At 37.4% G+C, this 16,827-nt stretch overlaps 1 protein-coding gene across 1 annotated transcript in view; it reads left to right on the forward strand.

Annotated features, from left to right (window-relative positions):
* The window catches only part of Gs2 (glutamine synthetase 2), a 63,459-nt gene extending 52,110 nt beyond the window's left edge, over positions 1 to 11,349 (forward strand). Inside the window, exons 6-7 of the mRNA XM_069814696.1 lie at positions 8,893 to 9,032; positions 10,565 to 11,349. Coding sequence (XP_069670797.1) covers positions 8,893 to 9,032; positions 10,565 to 10,713 — 289 coding nt within the window. The 3' untranslated portion in view covers positions 10,714 to 11,349. The remainder of the gene's footprint in view (positions 1 to 8,892; positions 9,033 to 10,564) is intronic.
* The last annotated feature ends 5,478 nt before the right edge of the window (positions 11,350 to 16,827 follow it).

The following is a 16,827-nucleotide window of genomic DNA, read 5'->3' on the forward strand; positions in this document are numbered from 1 at the left end:
CATACTTGCGTCTTAATTACTATCATTATAGGCTCGTTGCATAATGTACTATTATCTGTTGGGGAACGCTTCAGCCAAGCTATGAGAATATTCGTGTTCAAACAAGCTAATCCAACCTAACATAAGAAAATTAGTATATATTTACAAGATTCATGAACCAGATTTCACTATGTCGTGCTTATTCTGTTCTTTTTAAGAGTGCAGATGGCGTGTATTGTTAATGATTCTCAGAATTCGTCTGGAATTGACGTAGAAAGCTGTACCAGTAAATTACTAAATGCTTTCGTAGAATATCTATACCCAGATCATTGTAACCATGCACCTGGAAGCTTTGCCTAATGTTGATAGCAAGAGATGCGATGTTGCCACAGTGACCATAACAGCTGACTTAACTTGCGGAGTTTGCTTATATACTGCTCCGTTGATTCAAATGGTAATTAGCAGGCTTCGAGACTTTGGACCCGATACAATAAGTTTACTGTGCATGCACTATAGGTTGCTGACTCGCTGCAGGTAGATAGAGATGTGTTGAGGTAACAACGTTGCTATTTAGAGTAGAGTACGGTAGTATGGGGAAACACACATATGTGCATTCTGAAAGTAAATATACATTACACAATGATAATGTCAAAAGAATATAAAAAGCATTTATTCTCCTGTCTTTTATAAGCATTTGTGTTTAATTATACACAGTGTTAATGGTGGAAATAAACATGTAGCAATTTTAATTTCTTCATTTATCCTATTGGCCGTCTTTAGGAAGTGCAGTTACAGTACCGAATTGCAATGTACCTACTACAAGATACATTCTCATTATTTCAAACGTAAATCATTTCCGGTTATCTGCCAAACACAGTTTGTACTGTAGAAAGCTGTGCTCTACGTCGCATGAATTGATAGGAGCAAAACGAAAAAACCTAACATCATTGCAGTCTCTAAGAGACAGTCCTTTATTCTCGGGTGACTCTATGTTCACTAATTTGCTGTTTATATTACACAATGTTCCATATCCGTTATTTTTTACATAAAATTGTTTTCCACTTCTGTTTTACACGTTCAGTAACCGGTGTACTTGATGTCTCATTAATTCTCTGCATCATTTTCTAAATTAATTTGAGGGCTTCCGGCATCTCTTGCTCTGACTTTTCTAACCGTGTAATAGTTTCAGACACAGTTTGTACGAAAACCAAATTATTCGTCAGAACCTTCAAATCCAGAGCGTTTTTCTTTGCGTATTTGTTGGCATTCATTCTACAGTACTCCCACCCACTGTACGCTTTACCACTATACTCAGCACGCCGTTATGCGGATTTCCCACTGAACTGCTCTATTGGGCCCGAAGTCTCGAAGCCTGATTATTACTCAGAAAACAGACAGTAGGCCTAATGCTATGCCGTTACATTAATAAAAGTCGGGGCACGGTACCTTGCTAATGTTGAATCAGAAGCCTTGATGGTCGTACTGTTCTTCAGAGGATCGGTCTTCATCAGCAATCTGGGACGTCCATCACTGAGCGTGTCTTAAGTCACTTCCGGTTAAGTACTTAATCAAATTTAATATACTAATTCAGCATTGTCCGATTCACTTTCTAACAAACTAAAGAAAACTCCCAAAACATCTGTTCATATTCGTTCATAATGTTAACCGAGCAGATTGTTAAACAAATTAATGTACAATTGCGCTAAAAATTGGTAGTATTCAAGAAGGTACGTGTTTTAATAATTTGAGCCATCTGTTACCAACTAGAGACATGATACTACGTCACCATTATCTGATCTTTCTTATGTATATTAGCATCGAATATTTTGACTGCGTAAGTCTTTGTTTTAACCCTTTTAATCCATTTGGCAAATTCATTACCTGTACCGTATTGAATTGAATGTAATGAATTTTATTTAAATCAAATAACACGAACATATTACAGAAATTAGAACATGGTTTTCTTCTCTGAGGGTGATCACTAAAGTGGGGAAGAAATTGCTAATTACGTTAAGGGGGCTGGGTATTCTGAGCATATGGCTGTTGTGTACGAGTGAAGAGATTTTGCTATTAGTCTTCAAGTTTTGAATCTATTAATTTACAATTTTTACAACGTACACATATTAGTTGTAGATATATTTTGATTTTTAGATTATCTTTCTATGTCTTTTACTTGATTTTATAAACAAATTTTAAACTTGAAAAATATGAATTAAATTTAAGTTAAAAACATAGATATTTCAGGAACATTTTTTCCCAGAAAATATTTGCATTACAGGTTCCTAAAAATTCAAGCATATTTCCAATGCAGTTGACTATATTTTCAGCCATTTTAATCACATTATATATATTCGTTCAACTAAAAAAAATATTTTCCATACTGAAAAAAAAATATATATATTTAAAAATTTTCATATTCTTAATACTTTTCTGGCTGTGAAATCCATAATAATTTTGGTAACCGTATGAAAGTGGCCATGAATCTTCACTACCATATGACTTAGGAGTATACCAAATTTCGGCCTGCTAGACTCAGTAGTTTTAGAGAAAAATGTTCCTAAATTATCTATGTTTTAAACTTAAATTTAATTAATATTTTTCGGGTTTAAAATTGTTTATAAAATCAAGTATACGTGATAGAAAGATAATCTAAAAATTGAAATATACCTGTAATTATTGTGTGTATACTGTGAAAATTGTAAGATGATAGATTCAAAAGTTGAAGAGTAACAGCAAAATTTCTTCACTTATTTCACTTACACACAAGTCGTATGCTCAGACTACCTAGTTCCCTTAAAACTGCTTGTTTTGAAGCGCGGGGTATTGCGAAAGAAATGTCAGATGTTATTTAAAAAAAAAACGAATTACTCAGTCAAATGTAGATATGTTTTCTGAACTGAAATTATTACGTAGAATTAATAATCTATACTGCACAAGTCTAACCTAGCCCGCACCACACTATCTCAGGGACAACTGGATGATGCGAAACGTTCAACAGCGCACATTACACTAGTGCCAGCACGGACTCTGGTGGCGGGTCGTATCAATACCAACTAAATATATGTATATAATATATTAGTTTCATCATTCCACATGTAAAATACATTAATACTATATGATATTAATCCCTAATAAAACTTCATAATTCTATTTATAATAAACATCGAGATGGGTTGAGATACATTTGCACTGTTATGTTAGGCGTACTTAAAATTTATAACACAATGCACCTAACATAGCGTTAATTAACTGTAAGTTAAAAGTATGAATTGCTATTAAAAATATTGCGTTTCTTCGACCTTACATTTCACATTTTAATATTCTGTTTGTTAACTCTCTGTTAGGACCAGAGATTCTAGAGTTTATCCATAACCTATAACCAAGTATAGGCTCATTTCTGTTTTCTGAACTCTGACAATTGCGATTCTCGCTTGTTTCCGTTGTTTGATTCAGAGAGAATAGAAGTCTTTCTATTCTCTCAGGTTTGATTTCTGCTTCTTTCTTCGTCTGTATCCACCAAACTATAAAACGTCTTTGGTATCCACAATGGCGTGGAGCGGCGTTTTGGTGTTGCTGTTCTGAAATTGAAAACACTGGAACAAAAAGAAATCTTGGGACTAATTTCTCTTCTTTCGAAAGAAACCTTCTGCTGGAAATTATTTCCCAGTATAAACCAATTAATGAGAATAAACAAACAAACGGATCTAAGTTGAAAGCGAAAAGTGAGGTTTTGGCAGAAAGTAGCCTATACCTTTGTACGAACTTCTATTCTGTCAAATCACAGAAATCATCCGCTCTGTTTATGTATTCAAGGATATCATTTTCTAAATAATCCAGATATATAAGTTCAGCATCTAACGCACCAGCCATATTGGCTACTTCTATGCTAACAGAGAGTTAAATGATTTAACTGCATGAAATTGGGCAGTTAAATTAACATAGGTTTTAACAGCCTGTTAGTACTAACAGTAGTTGAAGAAATGCTTCAACTGTTAAGTTTACAGTTAAAATGGAGTAACACACTTATAATTTAACAAAGGTTGAAGAAACCGGCCCAATATAACATATACCGGTACATTTTTATAAATTTGAAAATAACATATCTTCTATTGTATTGTGTTACAGAGTAATAAGATAATTGTGCGAAGATTACCTTTTGTATTAAGATATATTAAAATTTCACATTTCTATAATTTTTTTTATATACAAAATGAAATTTAATTCAATTTGAAATTTAAATTAAACAATTCATTAAGGGACAAACTAGAAATTAGCAACAAAACTAAAGGATGCGAAAAAATGTCTACAGCTTTAAACGAAATAGAATATTTCTTCCAACGATTTAGATTCTGGAAAAGTCCCCATAACACTTATAGCGTTCCCTCGTTGAATGGCAATACTAATTCTTTGGCGGAGGAAAGCCGTAGAACGAGAGTCACCGTTAAGTGCTGATAAATACTTGCCGATATCAGAAGTTAACAACTTCGCCTCGGAACACCATGGGCCCATAGATTCTACGGCGAAAACGACAAAATTATATCTATCCAGAAGATCGAGATACTTATTGCGTTTAATTGTCACAGCAGATGCAGCGGCTGACCCAGCGAGTTTGGAAGTTTTGGGCAAATAAGGAGGAAGTTATTCATTCATTCATTCATTCATTCATTCATTCATTTTATTCCATAGATCTTACATGAGCAATGAAGCTTTAAGATGTGGAACAAGTCAACATTTTACAATATTACAATTACAATTTTTACAAATTTTTACAGTTCTACAATTTAGTAATTTTCTACAATTTTTACAATTTTGTGCAATTTTTTACAATATTTTGGCGAGATGTAGTGAGATGAGGTGAGGTCCGAGGATTCGCCAAAATATTACCCGGCATTGGCCTTTTGGTTGGGGAAAACCTCGGAAAAACCCAACTAGGTAATCAAATCAAAGGGGGGTAATCAAATCAAAGGGGTTGATGCCGAGGACTCGCCATAGACCATCCGGCTTCAGTCCCATGGCTGTGGAAAACCTCGGAAGAAACCAAAGACCAAAGGGGGATCCAACCCAAGCCCGAACGCAGCTCCGGATCAGCAGCCCAGCGAGTCTGCCGACTGAGCTACATCGATGGCTCTACTAAAAGTATACAATACATAGCCAATCAGATTATTAAATTTACAAACGCAAACGATCATTCATAAGTTGAGCTATATGTATAATTAATTTGATTAAATTTAAGGCATAAGCAATTCAACCAGTTGTGATATACAGAAATTGATAATACATACAATGCAAACTACTTCAAATTTTACAAACACAAACAATTTATCAATAGAGCTATACATATTATTACTCAATTTAAAGCATAAGTACTAACTGATTCTTGTCGACCTGGTTGGCGAGTTGGTATAGCGTTGGCCTTCTATGCCCAAGGTTGCGGGTTCGATCCCGGGCCAGGTCGATGGCATTTAAGTGTGCTTAAATGCGACAGGCTCATGTCAGTAGATTTACTGGCATGTAAAAGAATTCCTGCGGGACAAAATTCCGGCACATCCGGCGACGCTGATATAACCTCTGCAGTTGCAAGCGTCGTTAAATAAAACATAACATTTTTAACTGATTCTTTGACAGAAATGCAGGCGATTTTAGAAGTTAGTCGACGAATAGTGTTCTCAATTGCAATGGGTCATATTCCACCACTCTTTTTATTAATGGCTAGCAGAGAGGCACCGTATAAATGCGGGCAAATATGGTTGTTGACATTGCCTGATAGCATGAAATTAACTAATTGAGTAATAGCCTAGATTGAAGGAGACGACGTCCAGAATCACCTGCAGACTTAGATGTGAGGTCCTTATAATGTTGAGGTCGGATGCCGTCAATACCAGACGCAGAACCAGTGAGAAAACTACAGTATGTATAGCTTTAAGAACCATGTCTTGAGAGAGAGTCAACATAACATCTGACCCAGAAGGCGGAACGGGGAAGGAAAGAGGCCGTGAATGTGGAAGATGTTTCAATTTTAAGACTTCGTATGCAGCACTTGAAGCTTTGGCTATGCCATAATCAGATGAAAGGACTTGAACAGCTCCACGGATATCACCATCAGCTACCTTAGTTTCAACCAGACGAGAAGTAGAGAGGGAAAATTTATGTTTAAAGGGCGTAGATTCCAGTGAGAATGTCTGAATGTTCGCTTTAATTTTTGAGATTAAAGATTTATCCGACTTCCGATCTTCTTACACAGGAACGACACACATTTAGCCATAAGTTGTGCTAATTTATCAGCCGCGAAACAACGTGCACCTTTAGGAATTCGACGTAAAATGGGGATATTATTCTTACATCTTGAGAGCGTTGAAAAGAAAGTGTCTTCGGAAGAAGTATCGGAAAGGTGCTGAGAAAGAGGAAGGACATTAGAATGGACTTTGGCGGTATGAATACGTAGTCCCTTCAGACCCTTGTAAAATTTATCAGTGTTGTCAGAACAAAGAGAGCAAGATAAAAGGTCGTCAGTATGGGCTGAAAAATTATGAGTAGTATCAGATAAGTTATTACAAGAAGGGCAAATCCATAAAGAATTAGACTCACTATGTAGCTGTACTTCTTTATCGGATAAGCATACACAATCGCCATGAAACCAGGATTGACATTCAGAGCAAAATATAAAAATACTCTTGGAAAACGAATCAGAGAGCCACAGAGAGAGCAGATGGTCGTACCGAACCATGTGAAACAAAAGAGAATCGAAATGTTGCTAGTAAAATTCGTGACCACACTAGTCAAGTGCAACATTAACGGAGTATGACTGTTTGTGAATGCACTGAAAGAAAAATGCACATTTTCGGACATATAACAACATGTCATTACAACGAAAGGAAGGAAAAACAATAATAGTCTCTATTAAACACAATGTGTAGGCACAGTCTACTATATACAGTCACGAAGCTTGAGTTTTGAGGGTGCTAGAAACAATAGACTGTGACTGTTCTATTTTGCATTGCCTGTAATGAGGCGATATTAGCGATCCTAGTGGTGAGCAACTATATAATGTTTGCATATTTACTACTTATTGAGCTTCGCGACTGTATATACTAGACTATGGTGTAGGCTCAAATGTTTAGCCATTTTTTATTTGTTCTGGAGACCTGCCTCAGGACCTCGCAGAGTGAGGGTGATTGTGGAGTATGGTGGAATGATGATGATGATGATGATGATGATGATGATGATGATGATGATGATGACGATGAAAAAAAAATGTTATATTTTATTTAACGACGCTCGCAACTGCAGAGGTTATATCAGCGTCGCCGGATGTGCCGGAATTTTGTCCCGCAGGAGTTCTTTTACATGCCAGTAAATCTACTGACATGAGCCTGTCGCATTTAAGCACACTTAAATGCCATCGACCTCGCCCGGGATCGAACCCGCAACCGTGGGCATAGAAGGCCAGCGCTATACCAACTTGCCAACCAGGTCGACCTGATGATGATGATGATGGTGAGGGGAAACGGGAGAATCCCGAGAAAAACTCCTCGCGCCTGCTTTGTCCACCACAAATTTCTTCGTGACTCAAGCGGGAATCGAACCTGGGCCGCTAACCACTCTGCAATGGTTTTTTTTAGTAGGTTATTTTACGACGCTTTATCAACATCTTAGGTTATTTAGCGTCTGAATGAGATGAAGGTGATAATGCCGGTGAAATGAGTCCGGGGTCCAGCACCGAAAGTTACCCAGCATTTACTCAAATTGAGTTGAGTGAAAACCCCGGAAAAAACCTCAACCAGGTAACTTGCCCCTACCGAGAATCGAATTCGGGTCACCTGGTTTTGCGGCCAGATGCGCTAGCCATTACTCCACAGGTGTGGACTCTACCATGGTCGATGCAATGAAGGAGAAATATGATGTCTAGAAAATATCTCGACAGTACGTCTAATTGACACTATAAAAATGGATAATTACACTGGTCGACAAAATTTAACTTTTTTTTAATCGCCAGAGATCAATTTTTTTATGCAGATTACGGATACACCTTCCGTTTCTTCGTGTCACGTATAGATTTATAATTACACACTATACTTTAAATTTATGGAAATAGATTTATAATTACACACAATACTTTAAATTTATGGAAATACACAAACATTTAAATGTTATCAATACAACAATACACTTATGTAATGATAAAATGATCAGATTTCTATATTATTAATTATTATGATACTTATAGTGATAATTAAAAACAGGATTATAGATTTCTAGAGAACTGGAAGCTAGAAGTGCTTAGTAGATGATTGTCTTTTATGTTGTTTTTCTGTGTCCTCGCGATACAGCATCCAACAATAATCTGACATCATGGATAATTATACAAAAAAACCACTAAAAACGAGATTATTTTCATTTCTTCGTTCTGCAATGGATTAATACACTCGTGGTTATCACGTGGTCGTATGTCAAGGTTTTATGAACTGAAAGAACTTTTTTTTTTCTTTTGTCTGAGGAATTTGAATATGCCGATTTTCTCAGTGATGATAGATGGTAGATTTATCTGATCTATTTGTATTTTATAGTCTCATTTCGTCCTAAAAAAATCCTCCTAGGACGAATTCAGCCTGGGTTTGGAACCATTGGGTTAGATTAAATGAGCGTGCCGCTTGATTTTAAATTACACTTTCAGCGAACCACATGTTGAAAAAAGTTTAAAAACGCTGCTGTAAACGGTTGAAAAGGTTTTCGCAGTTCTAGAGATTATATTTTTTCATTCTTACAGCATCCCATATCACTCATCCTGCTCATAGAAAGTGGGCATAAATTATTTATGCAAGGAAGATTCAAATAAGTATCATGATAAAAGAAAACTGTTCACACCATGTTGTTTTATGTAATATGATTAATAATGAAATTCTGTTTCATTTTCAGTGAGATCGAGAAGGCAATTGACAAGCTTTCCAAGCAGCACCTACGACACATCCAGGCCTACGATCCAAAGGGGGGGAAGGACAATGTTCGCCGTCTGACTGGACATCATGAAACCTCTTCCATACACGATTTCTCTGCTGGTAAGATATTAGCTATATAAAGAATATTTAGAAAATAAGTTTTTTAAACGTTTACAAAATCAGAATAAATATGGGAAATACCTGCTATTATTCGGTTTAGAAGCTTTTGTCATCCAGCCTGCTCTCAAAAAATCTGAAAGTTAGAATTTATAAAACAGTTATATTACCGGTTGTTCTGTATGGTTGTGAAACTTGGACTCCCACTTTGAAGAGAAGAACAAAGGCTAAGGGTGTTCGAGAATAAGATGCTTAAAAAATATTTGTGGCTAAGAGGGATAAAGTTACAGGAGAATGGAGAAAGTTACACAATGCAGAACTGCAAACATTGTATCCTTCATCTAACATAATTAGGAACATTAAATCCAGACGTTTGAGATGCGCAGGGCATGTAGCATGTATGGGTGAATCCAGAAATGCATATAGAGTGTTAGTTGGGAAGCCAGAGGGAAAAATACCTTTGGGGAGGCCGAGACGTAGATCGGAGGATAATATTAAAGTGGATTTGAGGGAGGTGGGATATGATTGTAGAGACTGGATTAATCTTGCTCAGGATAGGGACCGGGTTCCTTAAAAGCCATAAGTAAGTATGGAATGGATTGGAATTTAAATGAGGGGGGGGCACGGATGACCTAGCACTGCGACCTGTTGAGATCTATTGCGCTAACCCTCGTTATGGAATGAGTTGCGTGCCATAGATCATCCCCTACGTGCACCAACCAAATCACATGACTCCCGGTCCCTACAGCCAACAGAAATCCATATACCATTCCTGCTTCGACAACTTCCCCCAAGGCCGCCCTCTCGGTCCGAGGCGAAACTCCTCCTCCGAGTAGGTCCCCTCGGGTGCTCGTTGCAGAAGCCATCCAACGTCGTTTAGCTACATTCCACGGAGGCTGGTCGAGAGAGCCGGTAGTCCTGGGAGGCCGCCTGTAGAGTGATCAGAAAAACCAGAAATGGGATGATGAAAGAGTAATGGAACGGAGAAAATTTCTCTCTGACACCGGGATTTGAACCCGGGTTTTCAGCTCTACGTGCTGATGCTTTATCCACTAAGCCACACCGGATACCCATCCCGGTGTCGGACAGAATCGTCTCAGTTTAAGTTCCAACTCTTGGGTTCCCTCCAGTGGCTGCCCTCTGCACTACGTCACAGATGTCTATGAAAACCCGGGTTCAAATCCCGGTCCCGGAGAGAATTTTTCTCTGTTCCATTACTCTTTCATCATATGATGACGCAGAATTTCTGCATGGAAATATCATATGTACTTCGGTACATTAAAATAATATACAGAAATGGGATGATGAGGAAAGGAAGTGGCGAAGATGAGTGGGGTTCCAATCGTCTGATAAAGTTACCTGACATTCATCCATAGGAGAGAGGAAAAAACCCCGAAGAAACCTCACCCAGGCAACTCGTCCTGACCGGGAATCGAACCCGGGACCGCCGGGTTCGGAGTTAGACTCGCTAACCCCTCAGTCACAATGGTGGACCATAAGTAAGTTCTATTCATACTCTTTGCTTGTGATTCCAGGTGTAGCCAATCGTGGTGCCAGTATTCGCATCCCTCGAGGTGTTGCTGAGGAGAAGAAAGGATATTTGGAAGATCGTCGCCCCTCGTCTAACTGTGATCCCTATTCTGTGTGCAATGCCCTCATCCGTACCTGTATATTGGATGAATAGAAATATGAACAATTGAAGTGTTGTCGGTCACATTGTTAGAGAACTATGATTATACTGTTAGAGTTTTATTGTATGTTTATATATGATTTAAACTGTATATTTGAAATGTTTTAATATTGTACCACACAATTGGCAGCGACGTCAGGGCAGTTTGAAGTGCAGAACAGTATGAGAAACACGAATTTGTTCTCTACCAATGTAATTTTTAAATTTCACATTTTCTAATCTGAGAAATGCTATTTTCGTATTTCAAACTCGCCCTGAGTGCGAGAATTGACATCATATAAACATGCACAGAATGTATTCAATACTCATGTGTACAAACCGCAGTGATCATTGATGAAGGAAGAACCGTTCACAATATAAGTAAATTGTATTCTTGTAACATATATTTTGTATTAATGCAGGCATTTCATTCCGTCATATGTTTTATACTTTGCACTTTGTTCAAACCCCCTCCTAGAGCAATAATGAGTCAGATATGTCAGAATATGGATTGAAGGACATTACAAAAGGACACTCGAAGAAAGAAAATCCATATTCTCTCAGAACTGGCTCTGAAGCTGTTGTGTAATTTCATTCATTTAATATAGTGCCTGATATCATTCATGAACATAAATGTAAATTTTATATAAATCGTGTTTTCTTTATTCTTTTAACCTCTCCTTTACATTGACAGGTTACAATTCTTTTCAGATATGTTTGGAACAGTGGCGGCTCCTGCATATTTCTTAAGAGGATGAAAGAAATTAACAGCACTAAATGACACCTTCTTGAATGAAACATGCTACAAATTAGCCTACATGCATACATGTAAGACCAGATAGTGTTGGGGTTGGCCTTCTCTTCTGTATAGCAATAATCTGTTCTTGTAAACTGAGTTTCCTAAATTGTCCAAAATATATTATGATTTCACTTCCATTCATTGTTGAATAATTGCACAAATTAACAATTACAAGGAAATTCACAACACAACCTCGTAGCATTTTTCGAGCACACTACAGCATCACACGTGTTGGAAGAGACTAGCTACTAACTTGTAACCAGAACCGTTTTACGGAAAAATGGAAATGGGAATGGGAAATAATCTGAGGAAAGCGAGAACACTGCACCCACCCACGTGGTCTGTATTGCCACATGTACATTTTACAAGTTCAGTATCACATGCTTTTGAAGAATGTCAGTTCTTGTAAAGTCATACTATCATTATTGTTCAAAGCTACCAGTGGCCGATTAATTTTTATGTTAAAAATGATGTAGTTTGGAGTACCTACTTTCAGTTTCAAATATATTTGTACAAAACTGACAACTTGGCTGTTGCCCTGTCTAGTAAACAATGAATAGAAGTGAATTTCAGGGGCCAACTACGTAAAACTACTTCCTCTTTGTTTTACATAAACTCGACTTTAACTTTCAAATATCCACGAAAGTTTCAAACCATGAATAGTAGCCTATATAAAGTGCAATGAATAATATTTTTGATTTATAATTTTAAAAAAGTTTACATGGTGTCTTTCATAGCGTTGCGTTAAAACTGTTTTTGTTGTGTCTCCTCCTAGATGTGTTATAGTCCAGTTGAATGTAACATCGTTAGGTGGCAGCGGTAGCGAGCTTGCTGCACGACCAGTCGGTTTCTATTTCCCGCCCATGCGCTGATTCAGAGGAGGATCTCCTCCCTCTCCATTCATTTACTCGCTTTAAAACTCTGCTTCCTTCTCTGGCCGCTAGTGCGCTGTTGTCTATGTGTGTTAACTGCAGTAGAGGAGGAATGGAGTGCCTTTCCTCCACACAGACAATCTCGCATCTTTCTCACAGTTTTCTACAGCACATGAGCGCGCGTCGTTTAAATATCGATCAACGAGTTTTTGTTATAGCTGTGAACTTAAAAATTATCGAATCTTCCTCGAATTTCAAGGCACATATTTTATTTGGTATTTACTTTCAAAAGAAGAAAATGTGAGGAGGACGTTCCTCCCTTCCCTCTCCCGAGGAACTGCCACTGGTTTGGATGTGTGTGTGTCCAGAATTTTGCTATTTGCATTGTAGGGTGATTCATATGAAATAGAATTTCTGTCCAGTGCAGACATTTATAATATCATTTATAATATCACTCCCACCAAAATACCATGCACTTTCTGTCTGGCAACATAGGTTGGACAGAATCTTAAAAAATGAACATTGAAAGCCCCTGGTTAGGGGGTGCTTAACTATTTTTCATTTGGAAGATTGTAGACCTGTAATGAAGCATTAAAGGAAGCTTTGTTCTCCGTATTCTCTGGATACAAGTCCCTGGTACTAAGACCTTTTCCCTAAAATAAAAGAACCACTGACAGGGGTACACTTTAGATGTCATTATAAGAGCTGTGGGTGGGATCCTTCACTTTCCAGACATATGGCGACTAGTACATGATACTGGAGAACAGTGGCGGCTCGTGGGTATTGAATTCGGGGGGGGGGGGGGCTGCATACAAAAATAAACCATGCAACTTACCTTATTTAAATATTAGTTCCATGCGCCTTGTCTTGTAGGTTGCAAACTTTTGAATCATCTTCTTATTAAAATCCGATATGTCGTTTAACATAGTCTTTACAATGGAAAACATAGCTAATGTGGTCAGTCTCTCTTCTCTCATCGTATTTCTAAGGGTACGTACACGTTGGAGCGACGATAAACTATAAAAGAAGCAGCGATGCTATATCAGAGAGAATTGAAGCATGCGTTGTCATTGAGGTGTGCATATTGGAGTAACGATAAAAGCGAAGATACACGATAAAAGAAGCAGCGATGCTATATCAGAGAGAATTGAAGCATGCATTGTCATTGAGGTGTGCATATTGGAGTAACGATAAAAGCGAAGATACACGATAAAAGAAGCAGCGATGCTATATCAGAGAGAATTGAAGCATGCATTGTCATTGAGGTGTGCATATTGGAGCAACGATAAAAGCGACGAAAAAGATAAGTTCCATTTTCTTCACTCTTGTCGTTCATATGATCTCTGATTAAGATAATATTAATCTGTTTAAATACCGGTGGTTATCAATATATCCGAATGTTAATCGATTTATTATTATTTCGGCATATTAAATTAATTATTGTAGATATTGGCAAATTGATCAGTTGTGTATTTATTCATCATATGTTATGTGATCACAAGAACCAATCACAACACAACGAATTTATACTATCTTTGGGATGAGAAATGGGTTCAATTTTGTACGTATTTAAGTTATATTAACCTTGAAGTTAGCAGCTGATATTTCCTATAATCTTCTTCCATTAAGTGGATGCATCGAATATCTTCTACTGATAAATCAAAATGTTCGCTTCCCGCGTCCTCGTTGCTCCGATATGAACACTTGATTCTTTGATAATACCAAAGCGTCGCTAAGTCATTTCTTTTATCGTTTATCGTTGCTCCAACATGTACATACCCTTAGATAGGATTTTACCACAGTCTACTATATACAGTCATGAAGCTTGAGTTTTGAGGATGCTAGAAACAATAGACTGTGACGGTACTATTTTACATTGCCTATAATGAGGCGATATTAGCGATCCTAGTGGTGAGCAACTATCTGTTTGCATATTTACTACGTATTAAGCTTCGCGACTGTATATAGTAGACTGTGATTTTACTCTCTTCAAACACGAAAAGCAACGTTCTGGTTCGGAAGTTGTCATTGGTATGGTGATAGCTATGCGTAGTAGTTCCACAACTTCTGAAAATGAGCCCTGCAAATTCTCAGATAGAAGAAACTGCAAGAGCTTGACTGCGTCACTAATATTTCTGAATTCTTATCTCTGATACAACACAGTGAGTTACGTTTTTAGTTTGTCTTTATCGAACATTGGAAAAAGATTTACACATACATTTAGGTCATTTTCAGGAAAGAGCTTTTGTAGCATTCAAATTTTTCTTCATACAGAAGAGAAGATAATATCAGATTATCTATGAACTGGAATCGGGTGTTAGCTTGTGTGATAATGAGGTCACACACTTCCTTGGCTGCCCAACCCTTGTCTGAATCCCTTCGACCTTACGACGCTTTTTAGGGTTTTCATTTTCACAGATCTCGCTGCTCAACGGTGCACTGTTCCATATTGTCTGTATGGCATTAACAAAGCTTGATATGCAGAGTTGGCCTCGGTAGCATAGTCGGTTGCGGGTTCGATCCCGGCCCAGGTCAATGGCATTTAAATGTGTTTAAATGAGACAGGCTCATGTCAGTAGATTTACTGGCATTTAAAAGAATCCTGCGGGACAAAATTCCGGCACACTGGCGATGCTAATATAACCCCTGCAGTTGCGAGTGTCGTTAAATAAACCAAAAATTAAATTTTTTATATGCAGATTTGAACCTTAGAAATATCTAACTGGCGATGTTGTAGTTGGTTGTATAATATATATACATGATACATCAATAAATGAAAAATCTGAGTCAGAAATTGAATTCAGGATCTTCAAGAGTACACACCAGGGCGCTTGCCTCATTTATTGTGATGTTGTTAGATGTTTCAGATTCCATTATGGTTTGAAAACATTCTAGCAATGGCTCCTTCTTCTCATGAACAACATTTACTGTTCTTATTTTAAAACTCCATCTTGTTGCCCCAGCTGATGGAATTGTCTTTGAAACACATTAATCTAATACAGACTGTATGGAGATCGAGAGAAGAAAGCAGGGATACTGGATAAATCAGCAAAAAATATACGAGCCTTTGTATTTTGTTTAGCGGCTCTTTCCATTATGAGATTCAACTGATGGGCACTTAATTTCACATTTCTCCTGATTTTGTTAAGATACTGAACTGAATAGACTGTAAATATTGTACAGAATTAAACATTGTTGCACTTGTTATACTCACTACATTAAAGAAAATGTATTTAAAACTGCGCGCTACTGGCAAGCTGCTGCAAATTTTGCAGCTCCTGGAAAAACTGGATTCACGGCCAGGGGCAGCAGGGGGAGGGGTAAAACTAACGCGCAAAGCATCCGAGACGAGACTGGCAGCTCCAGGGGAGGAAGTAGCTTCACCCATAGTCCTTGTCTCTGGCTTCGCTCTGGCAGCACCAGGGGAGAAAGTAACTTCACTAACGATTGCGTACATGTCAATAAGAGCGAAATTTTAAAAAAATTCGAGCCGCTAAATAGAGACTGTATAATGAATGTATTTCACAACATAAAACGAGACAAGAGCCACAAATGTCTGGGGGTGCTGCAGCTCCGCAGCCCCTCTTCAAAAGCCGCCCCTGCTGGAGAAGATTACTTTTAAGAACTGTACATATGTCAACATATTGTAAATAGATAAGTTTTTGTTCTCAATCAAAATGTTGCCATTGATTTTCGAATGACCCATGTATGTGTGCCCTTTTTCGCCAAACTATCTGCTTGTTCATTCTCTATAGTCCAATGTGAGAGGGGATCAATTGTGTAACTGTTAGGGATCCTAATTTATGGTCAATGACAATCTAAAACTTTAAATACAGTGTTATCTCAAAAAAAATAAAATAAATAAATAAATTCGGTGATATTTTGCATTTAAAAATACAACTGTTGTGTAGAGAAATTATTGTATTACTTCATATGAATAATAAACGAGGCACAAAAAAAAATTGAGGCCATTTCTACTTTGTATTTAAAAATAAAGTCACTCAAAATACGATCTGAATATTAGATCCAAAATTCTGTAAGTATTGAAATTCATAATTTTGTTCATAAGTTATCAATGCAAAACAGATTGTATTTTAATCACAATTTTTAAGAAAATTCCACTACCTAATTAAAACAAAATAGTAACTCCAACTAACTCCACTGCCATGCCTGCCAACATTACAGTGAGCAGTGAACTTAGTTTCACCCTATATCATGATCTGGGGTTTCACCAAAGCTTATTGCATTAATTCACGTACATATTTATGTGACTTAAAATAAATAATATAATGTTTTTAATGTTATGTTTTATTTAAGGACACTCGCAACTGCAGAGGTTATATCAGCATTGCCGGATGTGCCGGAATTTTGTCCCGCAGGAGTTCTTTTACATGCCAGTAAATCTACTGACATGAGCCTGTCGCATTTAAGCACACTTAAATGCCATCGACCTGGCCC

Source organism: Periplaneta americana, chromosome 2, assembly GCF_040183065.1.
Source record: "Periplaneta americana isolate PAMFEO1 chromosome 2, P.americana_PAMFEO1_priV1, whole genome shotgun sequence".
Classification (NCBI taxonomy): Eukaryota; Metazoa; Arthropoda; class Insecta; order Blattodea; family Blattidae; genus Periplaneta; species Periplaneta americana.